The 27,300-nt window shown below is 32.4% G+C and overlaps 1 protein-coding gene across 1 annotated transcript; it reads right to left on the bottom strand.

Annotated features, from left to right (window-relative positions):
• Positions 1-21,021: 21,021 nt before the first annotated feature.
• On the bottom strand, positions 21,022-26,674 carry LOC100241045 (uncharacterized). The gene is made up of 6 exons (XM_002272911.4): positions 26,311-26,674; positions 23,844-24,056; positions 23,453-23,548; positions 22,807-22,952; positions 21,650-21,869; positions 21,022-21,359 (listed from the first exon to the last, which is right to left on the bottom strand). Exons 1-6 carry the CDS (start codon positions 26,443-26,445, stop codon positions 21,150-21,152), a joined length of 1,020 nt encoding a protein of 339 aa, XP_002272947.1. The 5' UTR covers positions 26,446-26,674; the 3' UTR covers positions 21,022-21,149.
• Positions 26,675-27,300: the final 626 nt, after the last annotated feature.

The following is a 27,300-nucleotide window of genomic DNA, read 5'->3' as shown; positions in this document are numbered from 1 at the left end:
TAGTGGTTCTAGGATCGTTCACTGGGAAGGGTTTTCGCAAACACAAATGATATTCAAATTAGGAAAATAGGTGATTTTCTTATGGATGTTAGCTTTAAAAGAAGATGTAAATGTTTTAGAAAGATTTAAACTAATCTAAGCTAACATTAAAGACTAAAATGAAAGGGTGTAAAAACAAGTTTCTCAAAGATAGGATAGCTATGCTCTGGCTCTTATGCAAATTGGAAATCTCAGGATAGGCTCCTCGCGTTGGGGTTGCAACTATGGTGATGCTTGCTTCCCGAACCGGTATGGATTTAGCAAATCAAGTTTTAATCCTTTAAAATGGAAAAACAGATGGTAGTGAATTTCATCAATGGTTATTCACCTTAGACTTCCTTTGAATGGCTCGTAAGAGATAACTAATGGTCTAAATCCAAAAGCTTACCAAATATTGGCAACTCAAAGTCATTCCAGGTGATAAACTCACCTTTCAATGGCCATTGAAATTGGTTCTAACGGATTAATGCAAAACTTGGAATTGAAAACCTCACCTTCCAATAGCTCGTAGGAGATAACTAATGGATAGAAATCCAAAAGCTTATCAAGTATTGGCCGTTGGAAGTTGTCCAAAGGAAATAAAAACCAAACTTTGCATTAATGAACCTTTAATGAAAAACGACTACCTTACCTTCCAGGTGCGAGAAATTTCCATGGGATTGCATCCAAGTCATCACATAACATCCATACTTTGAGAAACTAAAAGTTTTAGCCAATCATCCTCTGAGGAAAAGCCCTCAGAGGCTGTTTGGCTTCCAAGAAAATAAAATAGTAAAGAGAAGGAAAAACAGAGCAAGGCTCTGTATATTCTATATATTGATCGATATCTGTTACAATGGATGCAAGGGAATATATATAGAGAAGCTTTTCCAACCTTCCTAGCTAAGAAATCTTATGGTTGGTGGATTACAAGGAGAAGAATGAAAATTTATACAAAAATATCTGAAGAAAATATCTAAAAGAGTCGGTGCACAAATATCCCAGTTTCGCACGTTGCATGGTGACTTGCGAAAATTTCGCAAGTTGATTTCGCAACTTAGAATCCACTTTCGCACATTGAGATTCAAGTTTGCAAGTTGCAAAATCACTTTCATATGTTGGACTTCACCGCGAATGCACAGCCGTCATCCACTTTAAATTTCGCACGTTGGAGTTCCAATTTCGCAAGGTGCGAAATTGTCCTTCAGCTGGATGCAGTTGTCTTGCGAAGGCCATATCTTCCTCATTTCAGCTCCAAATCGTACACGGTTTGAAGCGTTGGATTCTTGACTTCCTGATATTTGAAATAGTATATAGAGTGTAGAAAATAGACTTCGGGAAGTGCTCCAAAAGTGCGAAAGAAGACTGCAGCTGCTGTCCTCTGTTTTCTTCACTCTGTTTTCCTCTTCTCCATTGTTCTTTCCTTGCATACTTTGAACGACTTTGGCAAAGGGATATGGAGCTCCAAAGCTTGGTTCTTCATGAATTTGAGCTTCCAAAAGCTTTGCCATAACTTGTCCAAGTAGCTCCTCCATCATTTGGCATGCTTGAATTGATTCATAAGCTGATAAAAACATGTAAACTTGCCACAAAATGGTGAAAACCAATTACTAAGGACCTTAATGAATTAATTGGGTTAAATGAATATGATTACTACTCAAAGGTGCTTAAAACCATTATAATTAGGTCTACAAAATAGCACTTTTTGGTAGTAATCAATGACCCACTCTTTCAAAAGGTAGGTCAAGCGTAGACCGCTACAGAAAGGTGACTTGGTTCTAAAAGTCATCAGGGGATTGATCAAAGACCCCAGAGGGAAGTTCAAACCCAATTGGAGCGAACCTTATTTCATTAGGGAGCTGACCCTAGAGAACGTTGCATGGTTGATGGATCTAGATGGAAACCAATTCTCGGAGCCAACTAACGTAGATCAGTTGAAAAAGTATTGTGTTTGAGACCATGGTCGCAGGATGGGTGGCCATCATTTCGGTTAACCATATACTTTGTTGTTCCCTCTTAACATACAGACCATTTCTAGCCCATTGAGCCTCACATGTGCATGAAAGCCTTTATTTCTTATTACCTTGCTTACACTTTTATACCAGGATAGGGGCTCTTTAGTGTATGCATGCTTCATTCAGGAGTTTCATGAGCCTTGGGCCTATGGGCACATCATTCTCTCATTATTTTTCCTACCATCGCACTATTACATTCCTTCATATCTCATTGGTTGTATTATTCATCTCTTCTTCTTTATTCTATCTACTGCTTGATTTGCTTCATATTCTCTTCACCCTGAGTAGTGATCCTCCTCAGTTCATTACATAGAGGATAGTCATATCATTTCCACTATCTATCATACGGACACTGATTTAGAGATCCTTAGTTTGAGAAGGTCATCTCGTCAAAGAGAGTTTTGTTTCCTTAGCACTTGAGAGTGTGTCTATCCATTATTGATATCATCTTTGGGATGCATTTGTTCATGTTCAAGGTATGTGCATTTGTATATATGTAAAAAAAAATGGAAAATAAAAATAAAATAAAAATAAGTGCATGTGTGTATGTGCATAGTTTTCTCCATCATTGAGCATCTATATTGATATCTAAGGGTCATTTTAACGAATATGTTTGTTGTTGTGAATTCATATGTGAGCTTTCTGAGATCCTTTCTTTCTTTGTATTCACTTTGTCATATTTAGTTAAGAGTGAGATGAGTGACCTTCTCCTAGGGACTCTAGGCCATTATCTCTTCCATCATTACATTCATTATTGATGTGACTTCACTCCATATTTGATTTGAGTTGATCATCACTTTTCTTCGTATATTCATTGTTTCGCTATCATTCTTGTCATTGCTTGTGATTCATCTCATTCGCTTCACCCCCTTATTCTTTTCTTATACTGACTTATTCCAGGTTTGATATTTTCCATGCATCATTCTTACACCTCTCATTATCAATTTGATTTGTTTCATCGTCTCATTATTGATATTATATTCACGTTGAGCACCCTCAAGTCCATGGCTTACGAGATCTTCTATACATGTTGCATTTCATACATGAGGACATGGGTTTTGATAATTGGGTATTTGGGCCTAGTTTCCCTTCATTTCTATTACCTTATCACCCTAGCCTACGTTACGTCCAATGTCTTAAGACTACCCTGAGGTCATGGGATTAGATGTTGTCTTCGACAGCCCCTACTTGGATAGGTATTTGAGATTTGGTTGATATTTGGATATCATCATGCTTCTTCTTTTGAGAGACGCCTCTTTGACGTTCTGACCCGATTCAGTTGTGGATTTTGATGACTAAGATTGCACATTTGATGATGGATGATTTGAGGTTATCCGATTTTTTGATCTAGCATACATCTATGTCATACTAGGGATATTTCCCTTTCAGTTCATATTTGTAGATCTTCATGGAGTCACATGATCTTCACCACTCACGAGATGCATGACAAGTTGATAGTCTATTGTTATCTTATCATGATCCCCCGGTGGAGTCTCTCTTGGGCCATTCAATCAAGCTCACACTTTTCGGCATTTAGATATCATCATGTTTCTTCTTCTGGGAGACGTCTCCTTAATGTTTGGGTTTGATTCAGCCGTAGACGTGGATGACAATATCACACACTTGAGGATGGATGATCTTATGTTGTCCGATTTTCGGCTTATTCCACATCTGATTCCATACTGGGGCATATTTCCGTTTCAATTGAGATTTACAGATCTTCATGGAGTCGCATGATCATCCCCGCCTATGAGATATACGCCGAGACGATGACCTATTTTTTGTTTTATCATAATCTCCCAAGGGAGCCTCTTTTAAGCCATTAAGTCAAACCCACACTTTTCGGCATTTGGATGTCATCATGCTTCTCTTTCTAGGAGACGTTCTTTTGATCTATGGGTTTGATTCAACTGTGGACATGGATTATTAGGATTACACACTTGGTGATGGATGATTTGGTGTCATCTGATTTTCTAACCTACCATACATCTGATGCCATACTGGGGCATATTTCTGTTCTGGTTGAGATTTGTAGATCTCCATTGATTTGCATGGTCATCCCTAGTTATGAAATACATACCAAGCTGATGATTTGCTTTCATTTTGTCTTGATTCTCCAGTAAAGCCTTTTTTGAGTCATTCAATCAAGCTCATGCTTTTTGATATTGTCGTGATTCTTAGACGGAGTTATCCCAGGTTTATAGACTCCCATATCATCATTTCAATGGAGTACATGTCAAATCTCTTATACATCCCCATTGAGTTATTCTCAAGTTATCAGGACAGACCGAATGTCCTAGTTGCTATACTGGGGCATATTTCCCTCTCTTAGCTGTGGAGATGATTGTTTTCTCATAAACTTATTACAGTCTTCATTACTCAAGCGAGGGATATTTCTTTGCATTACTGGCCTCAGTTTTGATGATTTTTGGCCGAGAGGAGCCTTCAGAGGAGCACGACCTTCTGGGTTTTGACTACCCTACTATCCATGACTTTTTAGTAGATTTTTGTGTTGAGGTCGCGGTAGTTACCCCGACGGATTATTCACTTGAGACTCCTCATTGGACCATTCATTTGAGATGACGATGGATTCCTCCAGCAAAGCATTTTGAGTTAGAGACGTTCAACTTATTGTGACACTTCGTCAAGCCTCGTAATTTAGTCAAATGGGCTGTGAGGCCATATTTATAGTCGATTTAACCATTCCGACTCGCTAGCAGAGCATCTTTTGGGACTCAGAGAGCCTCTTTCAGACCCTTCCAGTGGATTGAGAGTTATGGTGGCACGCTACACTAGGGCATGTTTCCCTCCTCATCATTTCCTCGCAAATTGGCGTTCAGAGCCACCATATCTTCTCAGTTATGACATTCAGAGTCGTCCTTCTTAGTTTGGCATTCATAGTCACCTTCTTCTCAGTATTGGCGTTCAAAGCCTTCATCTACTTCAGTTGGGCGTTCAGAGCCACCATATCTTTTCTGCTTGGGCATTTAGAGCCACCATCTCTTTTCAGTTTGGCGTTCAAAGCCACCATCAGTTCTCAATTTTGGCATTCAGAGCCACCATCTCCTTACAGCTCGACGTTCAGAGCCATCATCGCTTCTTAGTTACGACATTTAGATACATCTTTCTTAGTTTGACATTCAGAGATGTCAATTCTCAATTATGGCGTTTAGAGCCTTCATCTTCTTCAACTTGGCGTTCAGAGCCTCATCTCTAGCTTGGCATTTAGAGTCACTATCCCTTCATAGTTTGGTGTTCAGAGCCTCATCTCCAGCTTAGCGTTCAAAGCCACCAACTCTTCACAGTTTAGCATTCAGAGCCACCATCAGTTCTCAGTTTCGACGTTCAAAGCCACCATCTCCTTACAGCTCGGCATTCAGAGCCATCATCGCTTCTCAGTTACAACGTTCAGAGTCTTCTTTCTCAGTTTGACATTCAGAGTCACTATCCTTTCTCAATTATGGCTTTCAGAGCTTTCATCTTCTTCAGTTTGGCGTTCAGAGTCTCATCTCTAGCTTGAAGTTTAAAATCACTATCCCTGCACAATTTGACATTCAAAGCCTTCATCTTTCTCAGTTTGGTGTTCAGAGCCGCACCTCCAACTTGGCGTTCAAAGTCACTCTTCCTTCTCAGTTATGGAGTTCAGGGCCTCATCTTCTTCAGTTTTGGTGTTCAGAGCCGCATCTCCAGCTTGGCTTTCAAAGCCACCATCCTTTCTCAGTTTGAGCTTTCAGAGCCATCATCTCTTTTTAGTTTGGCATTCAGAGTCACTGTCCCTTCATAGTTTGGCATTTAGAGTCATCATTCTATCATGATCGGGCACTCGTTGCCACCTTTTCGGCATTCAGGGCTACGTTCTTGGCGTTTAGAGCTATCGTTCACAGTTTGGAGTTCAGAGTCGTCGTTCATTCCTAGAGTTTAAAGCCATCATATCTTAGGTTCGATGTTCATAAACACATTCCTAGCATTTAGAGTTTTTAAAATTTAGAGTTGTCTTTCTCTTTTAGTTTGATGTCCAAAGCCACATTGCTAGCATTTAGAGTTACCATTTTCTTTTAGTTTAGCGTTTAGAGTCATTCTTATCATTCAAAGCCACTTTCATCAATTTTAAGCATTCAGAGCCATGTCTTCAGTTTGGAATTTAAAGCCACCATCTTCTTCAGTTTGGCATTCAAAGTCATGTCTTCATTTTGGCATTCGAAGTCATGTCTTCATTTTGGCATTCAGAGCCATTGTCCAGCTTGGCATTCGATGCCACCATCTTCCTTTAGTTTTGGCTTTCAAAGTCGTTGCACATAGTCATTCAGGCATTTAGAGTCACCATTTTTCTTCATTTTTTGACATTTAAAGTCATTTTTCCTTAGCCTTATCATTCAAAGTCATGGTTCATGGCAGTCATATTCACTGGCATTGCATATCTTGCCTTCACGATTATAAATTTGTCCTCATTTTCCTCACCTCGTTGCCTTATGCTTATTGCTTGTTTGTCATGCTCTTATAGACTTTCCCTTCCCCTGCACATGACATAGTCCTTTGAGTTCACATCACATGTTTCGGTCATGTTGTTCAGCACCATATACTCAACGTTCTCATGTAGTTCACATAGGGCAGTCCTTTCTGGTGCATTCCTTTCTGTACTCCTATGTGGTTCGACCGTTACTCATCTTTGACATTAATCTTCAAGTCACTTTGGGAGGCATCTTAGAAGAAGTTTGGACCCATAGTGCAGCTTTAAAGACACTCTGAGAGCTACCCTTCTCTTAAGATTTTAGAACTCCTTTTGTTTCTTTATTGGTTTGAGCAAGTTTGTGTTTTACTTGTGTATCTTTAGGGATCTTTCCTTTTCTTCGGTAGAGGTCACTTCGTTACACTCATTATTCACACTCTTATTTCATTTTGATGTTCACATTCTTTACACTCGTGAACTCTACCGAAGAGGGGCATATTTGTAGACCCTTTTTTTTTTATCTTAGTTTTTCCCGCCACCTTTGAGGAACACCTGGGAGAGAAGCCAAACATTTGCTTTTTTGGAGAAGGGGGGACATTTTCAAAGAAAAAAAAAGAAAGAAAACCGAGTTGGGATTGAAAGAAAGGGGGGGATTTTTTGTAGAAAGGAGAAGAAGAGAAGCTGGAGAGAAAAGAAAAACCGGCAGGGTGATTTGAGGAACAAATGAGATAAGGGATAAGGATTTTGTTGTTGTGGACTTCCAAGTAAGGTTACTACGAGCTTGGCATTTTCTCCTATTTCTTATTATTCTATTTCATTTTTTATGGGTCGATGAGCACGGTTCGTTTGTTTGTTTTGGCCATCAAGAGTTTCTAAGTTGTTTTGGTTGAATCTTATTGTTTGTGTATGTTACTCTATTTTGGCTCTATCTTATATTCTTGATCTCCCACTGCAAATGGTCAGATTCATGTTTGGGTTCAGGTTGGTGTTTGATGGTCATATTACTATTTTCCATTTGTCTCACTAGTTTTCAGTCTGTTGATAACTCATGGAGCGAGACTGCACCTAATAAATCCTCAAGTCTCTCGTCTTTGCTCTGTTCCTTAGTAAATTATTTCTTCATCCTCTCACGCTACCCATTTCCTACCCATGCGCAAATGAATTGCATATCCACCCCTATTCTTCATTTTCCTTCCTGCTTTCTTCCCATTTTCTCACTTCCCAAACACTAGAAGAATATGTCTACCGAAACAGCAACCGATGATGCTCAAAACTCAAACCCCATTTCGAACTCAACACCAAAGCTTCAAAATCCTGGCAATGGAGAGATATCCACTTATCGTGCACCCCAAACTTGTGACGACATCGACAACTCCTACTCCACCCCCTGCATCGGTGTTACCTCCAGCCCCGGACACGGTTCTGGAAGCACGGGGCTCTCTTGCAGCGCTCCGGTGAGTCCCATGCACTTCTCATTCTGCACGATGTCGTCGCCGACAACTCTCACCTCAACGTCGTCGTCCATTGAAGCCGAGTTCACATTCTCCATACAGCTCGCCTACTACAAGAACTCGATGGCAGTGACATTGACGATGACGTTTGTGGACGAGCTCTCCCTCAAACAGCTAGATCCGACCGATGAAGCTCTCCACGCACCTATAGAGGCCACAACCACTAGCTCCACTTTCGAACACCAACACCGAAACTGACAATGGACGCGGCATACGTAGCGGCAATCGAGCGGAGAATAGGGATGTAAGACTCAGAATAACTGCTCATCAGAACCGTAATCTAATCTAATCGGAGTTTTCGTGGGTCCAGAAGCTTGGTATTGTTCGCCACCCTTCTGCTTTCGTTCCATTCCATCTCCCCCATACCCATGCCTCCATTTGCTAGCCCATGTCGAGACTCACAAATTGTTGTTTTTGTTCCAGTTCTCCATTCCCCCGCTACCATCATCAACATGCATTGGGTTTTGATCTTCACAGTTGACGTTTTGGGCTTTGGTTATTATTGGTGGCCGCTCAAGGCATTGGGTCATGTTTGTTCTTGGGCCTAAACTAGTTCATGCGGGCTTTAAGCTCCAGTTATTGAGTTTGGGCTTGATGAGTTTACATTTATTCGGGCTTTACATGATTGGGTTTTGTTGAAGGTTACGTGGTATATCCTTTTTTTATTGCTCTAAGCCTTTGTTTGCTTGGAGTAGAACCCAACGGGCCAAATATTTGCCTCCCCTCCCCCCCTCCCCCCCTTTTATTTTATTTTTTTTCTCTTAATGTTAAAAATTCAATTTTATAAAAATTCTATTTTCAATTAACCTTCCGAAATTCATGTTTTTTTTTTCTAAAAATTTCCAATTTCCAAATCTTTCGTTTTCAAATGTTTTTCAGCATTCCCATTTTCAAATTTACTTCTTAAAAATTTCATTCTCAAATAATTTTTCAAAATCCTAATTTCTAAATTTAATTTTCAAAGCGTCAACTCTCAAATAACTCTTTAAAATCTCCTAAAATTCCAAAGTTCCAAGTTTATTTATCTACTCATTTGTCTATTCCTTTTAAAAATATATATATCATTTTCGAAATAATCTTGTAAAATCTGATTTTAAATTTAGTTTACGAAACTCCAATTCTTAAATTCAATTTTCCAAAACTCCTATTTTTAAAATTTAATTCTTCAAAATTCAATTCTCGAAATAATTTTCTAAAATTCTAATTTTAAATTTAATTTTCCAAGATTCAAATTTTTAAATTTAATTTTCCAAAAATTCCACAATTTCGAATTTAATTTTTAAAATGCCACCTTCAAATCAATTTTCGAAACTCCAATTATTTTCAAATCAAATTTTCAAAAATTTCATTCTCAAATAATTCTTCAAAATTCCCTTTTCTTAAATTTAATTTTCAAATTTCCATTTTCAAATCATTTTTCGAAATTCCGATCCTCAAATTTAATTTTTTTTTTAAAAAAACTCACATTTTTAAATAGTTCTTCAAAATTCCAATTTCCAAATTCTTCAAAATTCTAACTTCCAAATTTAATTTCCAATGTCAAAAATTCCAATTTTCACGTTCATTTATTAAATTATTATTTTCGTTATTATCATTATTCTATTTATTCATTCATTTATTTATTTTTTATAATTCCATCTTTAAATAATTTTCAACATTCTAATTTCTTTCAAAATTTAATTTCCAACATTCTAATTCTTAAGTTTAACTTTCAACATTCTAATTCTCAAATAATTTTCAAAATGCTAATTTCTTTCAATTTTTAAATAATTTTCGAGACTTCAATTTTCAAATAAATTTCAAAACTCTAGTTTTCTTTCAAATAGTTTTAATTTCACTCCATTTTTCAAATATTTTTAATTCATAATTTTTTTATATTTTCAAATAATCTTTTGTTTTCCTTGATTTTTTAAAATAAGCATGAAGGCAATTTTCGTAATTTCAAAACAATGGAATTTGTGGAATTAATTCATACAAAATCAATTAGGCTTTGGTGAGGGCCCAACATATATGATTTTATGATTGATTGATTTGATTGTTATATATGATTAACTTATTCCACTCTATGACATGCATGCGATTATTCTGTATTTGTTTACTAACTTTTGTTTTCCATGAAGTAAACCAGTTCATTACTCAGGTACACTCTTTGCCTCTCTTGTTCATTCGATTATTTTGTTTTGATTGTTATTTATTCGGTATCCATGTTTGATTGATCAATGACCATACTTACTTCATCTCATCAGTAAAAACTAGTTTTTAGGGACTTAGAGAGGTGCTACGGTCTTTACCGTACCTTCCCAATAAGTAACCTGACCCCCGAGCCTAGATTTAGTTTTTCACATACCATCTTTTCCAAAATAAGGAGTCACACTTAGGGTTTTCTTTCTTTTCTTTTTTTACCCTTTAAGAATAAAACAAAAATAAGTGGCGACTCCAAGTCTTTTTCTAAAAAAATCATTTTTTCACAAATAAATAAAAAAACGAGTCACGCCATTGAGTGGGAACGCATCATGCGAAAATATGGGGTCCACACTAATATTTTCTTTTGTAATTTCATATTTGAATCTATATAATGTGATGTCACACATGTAAAAGGTTCATTACTTTGATTAGTCCATATATCTAAGGTCATAGATACAATACCACTATGATTTTTAAAGTCGTCAATTATTAATTGTTTTTCATTGAGGTAACATTTAATTACATTATTATGAGAAGTAGTCCTAGGAATTCCATGATAGGCTAGTTGGGCATACTTATGCATGAAATGTACAAATCTAGGATCTTCTTCAAATGACAATGGAAGCCCCATACTAGCTACCATTCTAGCTAACCCTTATCTTAGGACTTGTTGATTGTATATAAAGGGGGTTATTAAAGATGTACTAGTAACCTATTTCATTTTGACTTATTTGGCATTGTCTAGGGTCTAATGCACCATGTTTTTTGGTACATTGTTTGGCATCTCTTTTAAGGTGACTTGTGCCACCACTAGCTTTGCAACTATATGTTTTTTTACAATACTTACATTCTGGTAGATTTTCTATCTCTCCTCTTGTATTTTGTCTATTTATTATGGTGAAGTGATTCCATACTATAGATGTGCATCTACTTGGTCTTTTGCTTATAGGATTGTGTTGGGGAAGGTTCGAGGGAGGAACGCTAGAGGAGGTGGGAATCTCATCATCTTCAAAAGGATTAAACTCATTACATGCATCAATACCAAAGTCAAGGTTTTCTACATCTAGGTGATGAGGATCCATTTTTAATTTTAGAGGAAAAAAAATAAGGTAAAATAAAGAGAACAATTAAATTAAATATATAGAATTAAAATAAATAAATAAAATAACTAAATATAAATACCTCAACCTTATGAATGATGAACACTTGTAGAGTTGGTAGATATCTTTAGCACTTGTAGAGTTAGTAAATATTTTTACCACTTGAGAGAATTTCAATTTAGAGAATTATGAAAAGAGAAATTAGAGAGAATTGTAAACAATATAAAGAGAGAGAATAAAGAATTATGTGAGAAAGAATTAAAATGAAGGGTATTTATAGAGAAATATTGGTGAGTCATTTCCTTATTTACCTCTAAAACCAGCCGTTATGTAGTTGTTGAGAGGGGTATTATAGATATTTGACATAAAAATATTAATAGTGAGCGATTTACTTATTTATCTTTTAAACTAGTTGTTATATAGTTGTTGGAAGGGGTAATATAGACACTTGACATGAAAAAAAGTAAAAATAATTATTGATTTACATTTTTACCCCTCAAACTAGTCATTATATAGTTGTTGAAAGGGGTATTATAGACATTTGACATGTAATAAAAAGTCAAAAGTAAAAAGTAAAATTTAAAAGGACACGGTGGGCTGGCACGTCAGGGCGGCATGTCAGGCTGGTACGGTGGGTCGGCATGTTGGGCTGGCACGGTAGGCCGACGGACTATTTCTTTAAACCCTACACAGCCCGCTCCTTTAGGTCATGCCAACCCAACCTACTATAGTGTTGGGCCATGCCATCCCAACCCGCCTTTTAGCGTGCTAGGCCATAAGCCAAAATGGGTCGCCCGACCCAATGGACACCTCTAAACAGGATGCTCAATATTTATTCCCACTGACATGCAATAGTCAATTAATGTTTGAGAAGTAAATTCGCCAGCATTATCAAGATGTATTATTTTAATTGGATAATATGGAAATTGTGCTTGTAATCTAATCATTTGTGCAATGAGTCTAGCAAAGGCAACGTTATGTGTAGAAAAGAGACAAATATGTGACCACCTAGTAAAAGCATCTATTAAGATCATAAAATAACATAATGGTCCACATGGTGGATTGATAGACCCACATATGTCTCCATGTATTCTTTTTAAAAAGACTAGTGACTCAGATATGACTTTAATAAAATATGGTCTGACTATCAATTTACCTTGTGAGCAGATAGCACATGAGTATTCATTGGGTAAAAGAATCTTCTAGTTCTTTAGTGGATGTCTATGTGAGTGTTCGATTATTCAACTCATCATTGAAGACCTTAGGTGACCTAGTTTGTCATGCCAAATGACAAAAACTTTTGGGTCGTTGAACTTCTGGTTCACGACAACATATGATTCAATAGGCTTTATAGTTATATGATACAACCTAGAGGAGAAAGCTGGGAGTTTTTCCATTATAAACTTCTAGCCAAATATAATGGAAGTAATGTAAAAATATTCTACATTATCTTCATTCATAGTTTCAATATGATAACCATTTCTACGGATATGTTTAAAACTGAGCAATTTTTTTTAGATTTGCTAGAATATAAAGTGTCATTTATATGGAATCTAGTTCCATTTGGTAGCATTATGTTTGTTCTTCTAGAGCCTTCAACTAAGTTTGTAGTACCGGATATGGTACTTACATTAGCTTTTATTAATGTAAATTCAAGGAAATATCTTTTATCTAGAAAAATTGTGTGTGTGGTTGCACAGTATACGAGACATACATCATCCTCATTCATCTTGAGACCAAATAACACATAGATTTTAGATATAACTAATATTAAAAAAAAATAAGACATAATGTAAATAATAAAAGAAAATCAGATATAAATATAAGACATAATAATATTTATTTGATACATAAAGTAACATCAATCAATGTTAATATTCTCATCATTTATTAAATGGTTTGTTTTTTCACTAAGACCTCCAAAGAAATCAATGACTTAGTAGGTTAGTAGGTCCAATCCATCATCATCAGGAAAGTTCATCTCTTTCTCTCTCTCTTTTTCTTTTGCTTTTATTAATGCTTTGTAAAGGTCGACCAAATGTTTGGGTGTACGACAGGTACGCCACCAATGCCCCTTCATACCATATCTATAACAATTATTATCATGGTTCTTAGGAGGTTTATCTTGTAAACACTTCCCATTTTCTTGTTTTGCCTCAGTATTATCCCACTTTTGATGGTGCAATGAGACTTTCCTTTTTTGAGAATTTGATGAATTATTACCATAAGAACCATGGTATCAGGGATTTCTTCCACGACCACGTCTTCGTCCTCATCCACTTCTAGAAGTTTGGGACGATATTGCATTCACTTCAAGGAATGGTTCAGATCCAATTGGACGAGACTTGTGATTTCTCATCAAAAGCTCATTATTTTGTTCAGCAACAAGAAGACATGATATTAATTCAGAATATTTTGTAAATCCACGATCTCGATATTGCTGTTGCAGGAGCGCATTCAAGGAGTGAAACGTAGTAAAAGTTTTTTCTAACATGTCTTCTCCTGTGATTTTTTTCTCCACACAACTTTAATTGAGAGCTGATTTTGAAAAGTGTAGAGTTATATTCACTAACAGTTTTAAAATCCTGCAACCTTAAGTGTATCCAATCATATCCAGCATTTGGGAGAATCATAGTTTTCTGGTGGTCATATCTTTCCTTCAAATTACTCCATAGAGTAAAATGGTCCTTTACTATAAGATCTCATTTTTTAAACCTTCATGGAGGTGATGGCGAAGGAAAATCAGCTCTTTTGCACGATCTTGCAAGGATGCTTGATTTCCTTCTTTGATCGTAGCTCCAAGATTCATTGCATCAAGATGTATTTTAGCATCAAGGATCCAAGATAGATAGTTCTTTCCTAACATGTCAAGTGTCATAAATTCAAGCTCTTAAGATTCAACATTATCAAATAACTTCATATATATGACAAAATAATATTATTAGAATCAATTATAATAAATTGATAGTATTGGTATAGCTTTTGATTATAAACAAAACCAAATAATTTGCTTATAACTTTTAACAATATATAACAAAACAAAATCTAACAATATAAATATGTAAAATTTTATTTTATATAAACAACTTCAAGTTTAAGATACAAGAATTACCTTCAGAGCAATTCGTGTTGATAACGTGTTGTAAAACGAGGATAAATGCAACTCAAAGTAGAGATAAGATATATATTCTTCAACAATATATATAATGGGATAAAGGAATCAAAGAAGATAATTGAGAGAATGAAAGATAAAGAGAATGAGAGAAATTGAGAAATTTATTTCTTACTTGAAGGTACATATTGTAAGGGATGAGAAGCCCTTTTATAGGCTTTCTAAATGGCTTCCATTAATATTCCTATTAATGAATATTAATGGAACTCATAAATATTTAATGGTTTTTATTAATGAGTATTAATGGAAATCATAAATAATATTTAATTAATATTTATTATAATTAATGTGGTGATATTCATTACTTCAGTTACAACACTTTTAAAAATATAATTATATTCTCAACCATAATATTTAACTAAAATGAACTTTTATAATGTTATCATTATTTCTTTAAAATAACTACTTTAGCTTTGAGTTTTATTTTAAACTAAGAAAAAAGTAGAAAAATATTTAAAATGAAACCATATAATTATTTAAAAATAGGTAATTTAGAGCTTTAATAAATAATAATAATAATAATAATAATAATAATGATAATAATGATAATGATAATGATAATAATGATAATAATTATAATAATGATGATGATGATAATAATCATAATCATAATCATAATCATAATCATAATAATGATAATGATAATGATAACAATGATAATCATAATCATAATAATAATAATCATAATCATAATCATAATAATAATAATCATAATGAAAATGATAATGATAATGATAATAATCATAATCATAATCATAATAATAATAATAATAATCATAATGAAAATGATAATGATAATAATGATAATCATAATCATAATCATAATAATAATAATCATAATAATAATAATAATAATAAGGTTGTCACACCCCAAAACCCACTCCAATAGCATGACGATCATTTCACACCCCAAGCCCAAAGGCTCAAAGTGGAAACAACACAAACATTCATATTGTAACTAAAAATTTACCAATTACCAAATTCCTATTCAGAGTAGTATAACAAAATTCTAAAATCTTCAAGTATCAACTTTAAAAAAAAACTAACACATCAACCAGAGTGTTATTGTCCAAATAACTCCCAATTCAAATAATTTAAATATGGAATTAAATTTTAACATCTAAACAATGTTCAAAATAAAGTTTGAACCAAAATCCTAATAAAGAAAAAATTCCCCAGCCTAGTCATCACTCCTCACCTGAACTGAGAGTACCTGAAAAAATTATCAACGAAGGGGCATGAGTTTAAAGCTCAATAAGAAACATCAGTACAGTTTTATGGATCAAGCATTTTCAATCATGTTTGCAACTTTTGAATTCAAAATACTAATACATTCAAACTTTTCAACAAAACTTTCTCATATCCATTTCAAAACAATTTCTCATCAAAACCAAATCAAATACATTCAAAATATTTTTTCTCTAGTTATCAAATAACAAATGTACCCAATTAGGTGGGACTTCACAAATGAGTTACTAGTTTCAAATATGTTCTAGTTAAGGTGAACAAAGTCAAATGTCAATAATTATAAATCGTTGACTAGGGTCATATAATATCAACTATTATAACTTGTTGATTAGGGTCATAAAAATGTCAACAATTATAACCCGTTGACTAGGGTCATATAATCCAAAGTCAAACACTTTGTTTCATTAATTCAAACTTACAAAACAAAATATCATATCTTCTCAATTTTTCACTTTTCATAAATAAACAAAGAAAATTCTCAAAAAATACTTTCCATACAAAACACATATTTGATCCATGCGAAAAGACAAAAATAATAGTTTTACACATTTCAAAATACAACATAAAAAGGAAATTATTTTCTTTTATAAAAATTTGCATTAATTTCCCTTACCTCGAAGAAGCACTCAAAAACTTGAAGTATTTAGCTTGACAAATTTACTTCTCACCTAACATAATATCATGCATAATATTGATTATTGATTATTTATCTAAATATATAAATTTGACAATCTTAAAAATATTTTATTTAGTATTAGGGATCCTAATTAATTTCTCATATTAATATTATTACCATTCAATATTATTTTCAACTTCCTAAATAATAATTTATTTCTTTTTTTCTAACTTATCTAAATTAAATCTTTTAAGAATATTTATTTGCATTAAACTATTATTGCTATTTAATTTATTTATTTTTTCTTACTTATCTAAATTAAATCTTTTAAGAATATTTATTTGCATTAAACTATTATTACTATTATTTAAATCTCCTACTGAAACTTAACAAATCCCCCATGCGATTCTTTTTTTTTTTTTCAACATGCCAAATCCTTCCTATGCATCTTTCAACATTTTTATTTATTTATTTATTTTTCCCTAAAGTCACAAATTTCATGTAATTTTCACATTCGAAACTATATAATTTTTTTTTTATCTAGATCTATTCATTTGAGTAATGAAAATTTATTGATCTCTATTAATAAATCAAACTATGTTAATAAATTTTTAATCTTTTTTATATAGAAATTAATTAAACGAACTCTAATCAAAATTAAGATATTCTAAAGAATATCTAAAGTGTTCAAAACTAATTAAAAAATATAAAATATTAACTAGGGTTAGAATCTTACTTGAAAAAATCTAAACTTCAAACTCTAGACCTCCAAACCTTTAACCCTACATTTTCCAATTCTCTAATTTTTGGTTAATAGAGTTTTCTGAATAAGGAAGATAAGAGGAAAATCTAATTTATATCTAGAATTTTTAATTGTAAAAGGACTTTTTACTTTTAATGAGTTTAATTAATTAATTAATTTTTAATTTACTATTTTGCCCCTAAAGTTTATTTTGGGGTGTTACAAAGGTAATGCTCATTATGATGGAGGCTGAAAAGTCTATTTGAAAAAGACATTTTTTATTATTATTAGAAGAAGGTAATGCTCATTGTGGTGGGAGAATGAAAAGTCTATTTGAAAAAGACATCTTCCAAAAAGACATCATCCCATTATACCAAAGTCATTATAACCCACAACCCCTTAAGGTTATCCTATACTTGAAAAAAAGTAGAAAAATGAATAAATATAGCAATAATTTGATTCTACGCCGCCATAGTAAGTAAATAGGAAAGCAAATTGTAGTTCAATACCAATTTAGATTTTGTAGTTTTTAAGCATTTAGGAATTGAGTTTTCTCCTTGGAGTTCAATAAATCATCTGGTTTATGGGAAGGAATAGAAAAAGACGAAAAAACCAAATTTTTTTGTTGAAAATGAAACATTGGATTTTGATTTAAATTTTTTTATTTTAAACTAACAAAAAAATAGAAAAATATTTAAAGAGAAACCAAATAATTATTTTTAAATAGTTAATTTATAGTTTTGAATATTATTATTATTATTAAGTCTCATTAGAAGAAATGAATAGTCATTATGGTGGGAAAACAAATAGTTAATCCAAAATAGTGGTCATTATTGGAGTTACTATATGTACAAGACATATTCCCATTATATTGCGGAGTTATGATATGAAAATGGTTATTATTGGGGAGTTACTTATGAAAAAAATGCATCTTTACATTATACCAAAGAGTTACAAAATGCATCTTCTATCTTCCATCTAAAAATGTATTATACAAGGAAATTAAATTTTTCATTACATTATTTTTAGGTAAATTGTCAACATATCTTAAATTGGACAAGTGAATGGAAATTTCATTTTCATGACATGGTATAGTATTTTTCTTGTTGACCTCAAATCAACTTGCCCACCATATTTTAAACTAAGAAAAAAAGTAGAAAAATATTAAAAATGAAACCATATAATTATTTTAAAATAGGTAATGTAGAGCTTTAATAAATAATAATAATAGTAATAATATATTACTATTATTATTATTATTATTATTATTATTATAAAATAATGTTCATTATGGTGGTAGAATGAAAAGTCTATTCGAAAAAGACATGAAGGTAACACTGATTATGATGGGAGACCAAAAAGGTCAATTTGAAAAGACATCTTTTATTATTATTAAAAAAAAAAAAAAAAAGTAATGCTCATTGGTGTGAAAAGTCTATTTGAAAAGGACATCTTCCAAAAAGGCATATTCTCATTATACTAAAGTCATTATAACCCACAATCCTTTGGCATTATCCTGCACTTGGAAAAAGAAGTAGAAAAATATAAATAAATATAACGATAATTTGATTCTCCGCCGCCATAGTAAGTAGTAAATAAGAGAGAAAATTATAGTTCAACACCAATTTAGATTTTGTAGTTCTTAAGCATTTAAGAATTGAGTTTTCTCCAAAGAGTTTAATAAACCATTTGGTTGATGGTAAAGAATAGGAAAAGAAGAAAAAGCCAAATTTTTGGTTGAAAATAAAACATGGGATTTGATTCAAATTTTTTTTTATTATATAAACTAATAAAAAAAATATAAAAATATTTAAAATGAAACCATACAATTATTTTAAAATAGTTAATTTATAGTTTTGAATATTATTATTGTTATCAAGTCTAACTAGAAGAAGGAAATAGTCACTGTGGTGGGAGAACGAACCGTTAATCCAGAATAATGGTCATTATTAAGGGAGTTACTATGTGAACAAGACATATTCCCACTATATTGGGGAGTTACGATATGAAAATGGTCATTATTGAAGAGTTACTTATGAAAAACGCATCTTCCCATTATACCAAAGAGTTACAAAATGCATCTTCCATCTAAAAATATATTATACAAGAAAATTAAATTTTTCATTACATTATTTTTGGGTAAATTGTCAACATATCTGAATGGAAATTTCATTTTCATGACATGTATAATATTTTTCTTGTTGACCTCAAATCAACTTGCCCACCATACTTACAAGATTCACACAATCAATTTATCGTCCTTCATATTCACGAAGATTCAAGTAATTTCTATAAAACTGCAATTCAATACTAATTTAGATTTTGTAATTTTTAAGCATTTAGGAATTGAGTTTTCTCCTATGAATTCAATAAACCATTTGGTTGAAGTGAAAGAATATAAAAAGAAGGAAAAGCCAAAATTTTGGTTGAAAATAAAACATGGAACTTGATTCAAATATTTTTATTTTACTTTTATTTATCTTTAATTCCTCAATTTTCACATAAACCAAACAGGTATTAGAGTAAATTTTACAAAAACATCATATTTAATACCTGCAATGTTAGAGACATTCTTCAAGGCCTTCTACTTGGTTTTGACATCAAATAACTCAAACTTCAAGATTATTTTTTGTTACAACAAAACGAAGAACACCTAGTAATATAATGTAATCAAATCAAAGTTTGTGGTTAAGTCAAACATCCATCAACAATCTATATATATATATATATATATATCAGAAGGCTATATAAGAGAAACAACAAACCTCATCTTCATGGAGTTGTAGGAATGATATCAAGCCAGGCTCTAAAAAGAAAAAGAATATTGGAGAAACTTTATCAGAAAATAAAATTTAGGAATTTTTATTAATGGGAGGATAATCCATTACATAATAAATTATAAAACATAAAACGGATACAAATCATATTAAATTAATATTAACTAATAGATGTGTGGGTAATTTTTTTTTTTTTTGTGATTAATGATAATTTTGGAAAGAAAAAGTTCACAAACACCCCGTACATTTATAGGGAGTATAGATAATTAGAAAGACAACAATTCATATAGAATTAGTAGCCCAAGCCCAAGCCACGATTGAGGGCCCAAGTGAGGTCAAGGCCAACTTAATTCATATCTGTAATCATACGAATATCTAAAATTGAAAAGGCAATTCTCTTTTTGATAAAGGTAATTAATTTCTAATTCAATGCCCAATTGCCACCAAATCAATTTAAAATTAATGATGTTACAACTTTCATCTATTTATTTGTTTCTCCAAAAAGTCACATAAATAAATATTTTTATTTTTATAAATAATATTAACAAGATAAAACATTTCAAGCAAGAAATTGCAAATAATTTGGATTTAGAAGTGTAAGAAAAAATACAAGAGAAAAAGAAAAATAAAGATACAATAAAAACAATAAAAGTGTAGAATTTATTTAAATTTATTTACGTTCTTTTCTCTTTGGTATAATTAATATTTTTAATAGTTTTTGGTATTTTGTTTTGCTTATTTTTCAAGTAAATCAAATAAAAAAATTTGGAATTTTTTTTTACTCTTTTTTCCAATAATTACTTTTAGAGTGGTATTACAATATCGATTCGGTGTATATCAAAAAGTCAAATATACATTTAGATCTTATTTTCTTGTATCAAGTGTTTTCCTGTTGTCCTTAACCTTACTCTCATTTTTTTATATTTTCGTATTCTTTATGCTTTGATCCTTTTATTTATACCATCATTTAATTATATAAATTTTATCATATACTTTTAATGATCGAAATGAAAAATTCTATGGATACATTATCCGAAGCTTTTCTTTACTTTTATCATCCAAACAAAATTTCAAAATTTACCCGAGAAATTAACATTCAAGAACATCGACTGTCAAGGCTAATGTAGTGACTTAAGATTGAAATTCAGGCAAATTCTTTGGAATTTTACGGTTTGCACAAGGAAGAAAATGGTGAATAATCGCTTCAAAATTTATTCGGATCCAATATAAAGAGAGTAGCTTCGATGTGGGATGAGTTGATGTAACTACTCTTAAGCATTTATTCTTTGTACGGTCTCTACTTCGCACTAAACAAGTACTTAGGCAACCTCATCCTTGGATTTTAGACCACCAAACTGTTGGTGGATGAGAAGTTGAGCTCCTTCAACTAGCCTCTTTACCACTTCAGCTGCAGGCAGAATCTCCTTGATGAGGCCTACACCTTCGCCTGCATACAACACCATGCTCTCAATATCACCTGTTGTTGTCCTATTTGGAACGGTACCCGAGAAACGGCGAATATCTTTTTCCTGTTGGGAACGGAAACATGAAAGATAGGATCTTAGATCGAAACCGCTCACATTTGTGTTCAATGCAAACTCATTGTTTATACAAAGAGGATTTACTTTACAAGTGGAACCCTTAGGCGTAAGGGTATAATGGACATTTTAAAAACCGTTGTCAAAAAATCCTTCCTTAAAAGTGTAAGATTAAACTAGAAGACACATTTTAGTTCAATTCTTGAAACCTCAACCCTATATTTCACACAACAAAATCAGTCCAAAAAGAGTTTTGCTAAGTACAAAGAGAAGAACCTCACCATGCCATTTATCGTTGAATGACCGATGAGCGGTTGATTGATCTCACTTTCATGAGCAGGAAGGGATTTCCAATCCTTGAAGAAGGGTGTTTCTAGAACACGTTGTGGCGCACCAGGCCACCTCGCCCGGCCAAATACATTTGTGTACTCGGTTTCATCAAGTTCAAGTAACTTTCTCTTGTATATAGGGTGCGCATGGCTTTCCTCCGTTGCCACAAACCTGCAACATGCATTTAATTTACAAATGTCTATAGCATATGACCATAAAGGTGTATATATGAAAAGAATCGGGTGGAAACAGAAGTAAAATTATGAGTATTTGTTGCAATTGTGATTGATAATCCAATTTTTGGAAGTTCAAACTAAATCATTATAGGAATATCATGCTAAGAAACTAGTTTCGTAATCAACCTACACAGTTTATTACTTGATAACCCTTATCATAAAAGCTTTAGATAATGAGTTAATAACATAGAATATCAAGCCAACTTACTTTTACTAAGGTCTACACTTCACCTGACTTACATGTGAATTCAATAAGTCAGGAAAATTAAAAAGTATTGAGATTCAAATTGATAATCTCCCCAAAACTAGGGTTCTGATACAATGTTAAACTATCAGTTTGACCCAAAAGCTTAAGGTTTCAGGTAAGATCAATAACGTATGTCGAATATTTTGTTGAACTAAAGGCCTAAAAATGGATAATTTTTATCAATTCCTATCTCAAAAACAAAATCTGATCCTACAGTGCAAGATCATATCATAGTTGGCAAGTCAAGAAAGGTTGGGGCTTGAATAGTATGCAGACATGAAATCAATACATTTTCCTTTCCATAGCATTTGAAGGCTAACATGAATCCTTTTGTTCCATGTTCATAAAAAGGGTTCAGTGTGAAGTCATTTTCCTCAGTATCAATGTAAGGTCTCAAATCCCCCTTCTAAACTCAGCCTAAAAAGTTACGTAAGCCCCTGGACACAACACTAGGGCATGTTTGGTACACAGGAATAGACAATACCACGTAGAGAAAAAAAAATCAAAATCCTAATAAGAGTGGTTGTTGGTAATCTAAACACCATAATGAATAAAAAATGAAATGGATTTCCTATTTTCGTTCTCTATTTTAGCATTTCAAAGATAGTCTTACAAATATATATACCTTGTGCCTAGGCAGATGCCTTGGGCACCAAGAGCCAAAGCAGCAACATATCCACGCTCATCAACAATACCCCCAGCAGCAATTACCGGTATGTCTCGATCCCCAACAAGGTCAACTACTCGTGGCAACAGCGAAATCAATCCATCCTGAAAATAATTGAACATGATTGTTATGGTACCAATAGTATATAGAGAGATTATCAAACTCAAATATCACATTATTGATCTAGTTCTTCATGCATAATATTGATTATCAGTGTATGATCATTGCAAAGGTGACGATTTGTAAATGTTTCACATCATTTGTGCATGGCATAAATTACATGAGTAGATCAATTATAAAAAGAGATGAACTCCATTGTGCATTTCCAACAACTCATTTATTCATCAATTTCTTTAGATATACTTAGCAGATTCTAAAGGTCAAGGAAGCATGAATGTGGATCAATTTATGAAACATCAGTTCCTTGTAGAAGATTAGCAGCAAATACTCGAGCCATAATGTGAAGTATCTGCCAAATGTGATTCTGAGAGTGTTAGGAATTTATCGTTAATTTTACCAATAAGCTACAAGAGCTTTGTATTTGCATGGTAATACATTAATAATTTGAGAACAAGAAATGATAGCAATGTCAAACAACTCACACCTGACCAATTACATGACCTCCTGCTTCGCGTCCTTGGACGATAATTGCATCTACACCCACATCAATTGCCTTTCTCGCTTCTTCAAAACTCCCAACCTGTAATAGTAATACATGTTGCTCATTAGAATTTTGATGATTCTCAGCCATATGCAGCCCTACTTATCGGTTTTTCAAGAACAATACTAATATTGGACAGCCAGCATAGACCCCATCAAGGGGTCTATCCTAGAACTATCAATGGAAATCAAAGGCATTTTCCTTGATGCATTCTTTTCACCATGATCAGTTTAGTCTATTACCTAACAGCTTAAACTTTTGGATCAAATCAGTAGTTCAACATAGTATCATAGTATCAATTACTATTTTTTATATCGGTATATAATGCACTCACCTGGGGAACAACCTTGACCCCAGCACAATGAGCTTCATGTACAAGCTCCTCCCTGACATCACCCCAGGAGACCTGCAATACTGCTACCTTCTCAGCCAGTATGGCCTTCATATTTTCCTCATGGGGAAATGCAAGGATAACAGCCACCCCAAAAGGTTTATCAGTTAATGTTCTAGTCTTCTTTATCAGCCCCCTCAAGTAATCCGGTGTCTCCTGTGTACAAGTAAATTTTAAAAAAATAAGATCCCATGGCTAATTTAAAGAAAAAAAAAAGTTAATTTGATTAATAGTTTCAAATTTGAGCCCCAAATTCAAAACCAAGGCTATGTATATTATTATCTGAAATGTTTTGATAATATTTGTTGTTTTCTAAATTAAGTCTTATTTTTAGATTATTTTTTTTAGTACAAAAATTCAATAATAAATATTAAAATTATAATCAAAATTTGGAGTTTTGGTTTGTTATTATTGCTAGTCTTTGGATGTATCGAAAAATTGGCTATTAGATACTAAAGACTAGAGTCATTTTTTTTGCACGTGACCAACTCTTAAAGGGCGGATCTATTTCAAGGATAGTACATTCCCTACACACCCTGGTCGTCGATAAATTAATTTAAATTATAGTTTTAAAATAAAATATAGCAGTCCAATTTGGGGTGTATTTTCTGTTAGGCCCAAAAGAAAAGGCCTTTTGGGCCTAAAAATAGGGCTGGGCCCAGCCAATAAAGAGAAGTTATCCAAAGTTGTTGTACTGGGCCTTAGAATAGGATCTAGGCTCAACCAATACAGACCGATTGGGGACATGCATGTTTGTGCCGTGAATCCCACCTTTTCAAACATGATCATACATGTTCGAGAAAATACAAAATACAATTAAAGTAGATTTTTTGTTCATTTAAATTTTTTTTTTAGAAAAAAAAAATCAAAATTAATATTTATTTTTAAGAACTTTTTTAAAATTTAGTTCCATAATTCTATTTGAAAGTGATTTTGAAAAAAGCTAAAAGCATTTTTTAATCATTTGAAATGTTTTCTTGTAAAAAATTAGATGTTTGATCAATTTTTTAAAATTTAAAAACTTATAGAATCACTAAATAAGTAATTATTGTGTGTGTCTATATATATATATATATAGAGAGAGAGAGAGAGAGAGATGGATAAAAGTGCAAACCTATAGGCTATGTTTGGTTCCCGGAAAATTTGAGGGAAAATACGAGGGAAAGAAAATATAAAGGAAAAGTAGAAGGAAAGAAAAAGTGAAGGAAAATAAAAAAATAGATTAAAAGTTGATAAATTATTTTTTTTTGTTACTTCAAACTCATTTTATTTATTTTAACTCATCAATATAAAGATTAAATAATTTAAAAATACATAAGTTTTTAATTAGTTTTAATTATATTTGATTTTCTTTGATATTTTTCATAGGACAACCAAACATGAGAAAATAATTTTCCTTAACATTTTTTTTCTTTCCTTTGTACTTTCCGGGAACCAAACATAGCCTAAGATTGTTTTCACATATATATCTTTAATTTAATATTTAATAGAATTCATTAAAAAAGAAAAAGAAAAAAAAGCATATTGATTATATCAATTGATATTTATCTTCAAAATGTTTCAAGTTTCTTACATTCAAAGGATTTATAAAGAAAAAGATAATAGGAATTACTAGTTTTGGAACATAATTCAGATTGCATGTTATAACTCAACTGCGTAAAGTCGGAATCGTTAGTAATCACCGATCAAATATACGACAGTGAATTCTTTCTCAGGCCAGCCTTATACACACCACTCATCACACTATGTTTAGAAGAATTATTTATTTAATGATTATCCATGAATTAGTTTAAATGATTCTTTACGTTTTTAAAAGTGGTTTTAAAAAATATATCAAATACCTAATTTTTATAAGAAAATATTTTCTAATATTAAAAAATGCTTTTAGCCTTTTTCAATATATATATATATATATATATATATATATATATGAAACATAAGAACTCTTTGAAAGTAATTATTTTAAAAAATTATTTAAATAAAAATTGAGATATTAAAAAGTTTTTACTTTCTTAAGTTTTAAAATATTTAAAAATAATCTTTTAAGGATATAAAGTAATTTTTTTTATAGGAAAGAGTTCTGTATTTTATATAGAAGTTACTATTATTTTCTATTTTTTAAAAATAAGAACTGAACCTCTTTAAAAACGTTTCTAAAAGTTACCCAAATTTTTTATTTAAAATAAGTTTGGATTTGGTTTGAAAAACATTTTTTTAACTCAATATTTTAAAAAACAAATCCATCTTATGAAGGTTGATTCCAAAAGTGCTTATATATTAAATGAAATGTATAGGCAAATACAAATTTCATCTAAATGCAATTATACTCTGCACAACTAGGGCTCATCTTCATGAATCATACCAAAATTTGCAACAAATAAAGAGAGATGAAGGGAAAGGAAGAACGAACCCAATCAGGAGCCCTGAGGAAGCCGATAGCGCCGGCATTAGCAACAGCAGCAACGAGCTCCGGGCCTGAGATGTCGGGACCCAGCGGCGCCTGAACTACGCCGTATTCGAACCCTAGAACACCTTTCCAACCCATTTCTATTCCTTTCACTCTCCTTCCTTATCTCTCTCTCACTTATGAGTGGGGTAGGAGTGGGTCTGAGGCATAATTTATAATGACCCCCGGCGGCTAAGCCTGGGTCCAGACGTAAGCGACGACGTCCTCCACTGATTCTTTCATATTTTGTTTGTGAGGCCTCCTTCTTGTCTCCGCCGATTGCGTTTCCGAATTGTGTTGTTTGTTTTTTTGCATATAAAAAAACTTTCCCAATTGTATTATCTGTTTTAGCTATATAAAAAAATAAAATAAAAATTATTTTTTATTTTTTATTTTTTGTCTCATTATACCGATGAAATCATTTTGAGAAAGAATTTTAGATCGGATGATAAAAGTTCCGCTGTTCATGTAGTAATCTTCACAAGCCTGCTTGATTTTTAAGAATATAATCACTTAATTTTTAGAATAAAATTTATTTGAGAAATTGTAACAATCAAATCGTGTAGATATTTTTCGTTCTTGATCTAAGATGAGACCATATTTACATAATCCCGTTAACTTTCTCTCATGTCCCATATGAGATATCACAAATACATTTGACCCTACTTAAATTTTGGGTTCAAAACTTAATCCTTTATCCTTTAAATTTACTAATCAATTATACATTAGCTTCACAAGCTTGTTAAAAAGTTAATTAATAATTTATTATACTTAAAACCTAATGAAAAGTATTAAAATTGTTATATTTCATAGTTGCATGTAAAAATCACGAATAGTCATATGAACATTTTTTTATAACCAAAAATCAAAATTAGTGGTTACTGTATTTTGAAAGTGTTCGAAAATTTTCACTTCAAAGCTTTCAATCTCTCAGTGCAAATAAAAAGGAAAAAA

Source organism: Vitis vinifera, chromosome 3, assembly GCF_030704535.1.
Source record: "Vitis vinifera cultivar Pinot Noir 40024 chromosome 3, ASM3070453v1".
Classification (NCBI taxonomy): domain Eukaryota; kingdom Viridiplantae; phylum Streptophyta; class Magnoliopsida; order Vitales; family Vitaceae; genus Vitis; species Vitis vinifera.
This window is presented reverse-complemented; position numbering and strand designations above follow the sequence as displayed.

Bases quoted from the DNA above. Each gene is read 5' to 3' on its own strand.
- LOC100241045 (XM_002272911.4), bottom strand. From the start codon at position 26,445: ATGGGTTGGAAAGGTGTTCTAGGGTTCGAATACGGCGTAGTTCAGGCG. The intron at 21,870-22,806 runs GTATATATATTT...TGCATGTTGCAG, and splicing joins GGCATCTGCCTAGGCACAAG to GTTTGTGGCAACGGAGGAAA. The intron at 21,360-21,649 runs GTGAGGTTCTTC...CGTTCCCAACAG, and splicing joins ATTCAACGATAAATGGCATG to GAAAAAGATATTCGCCGTTT.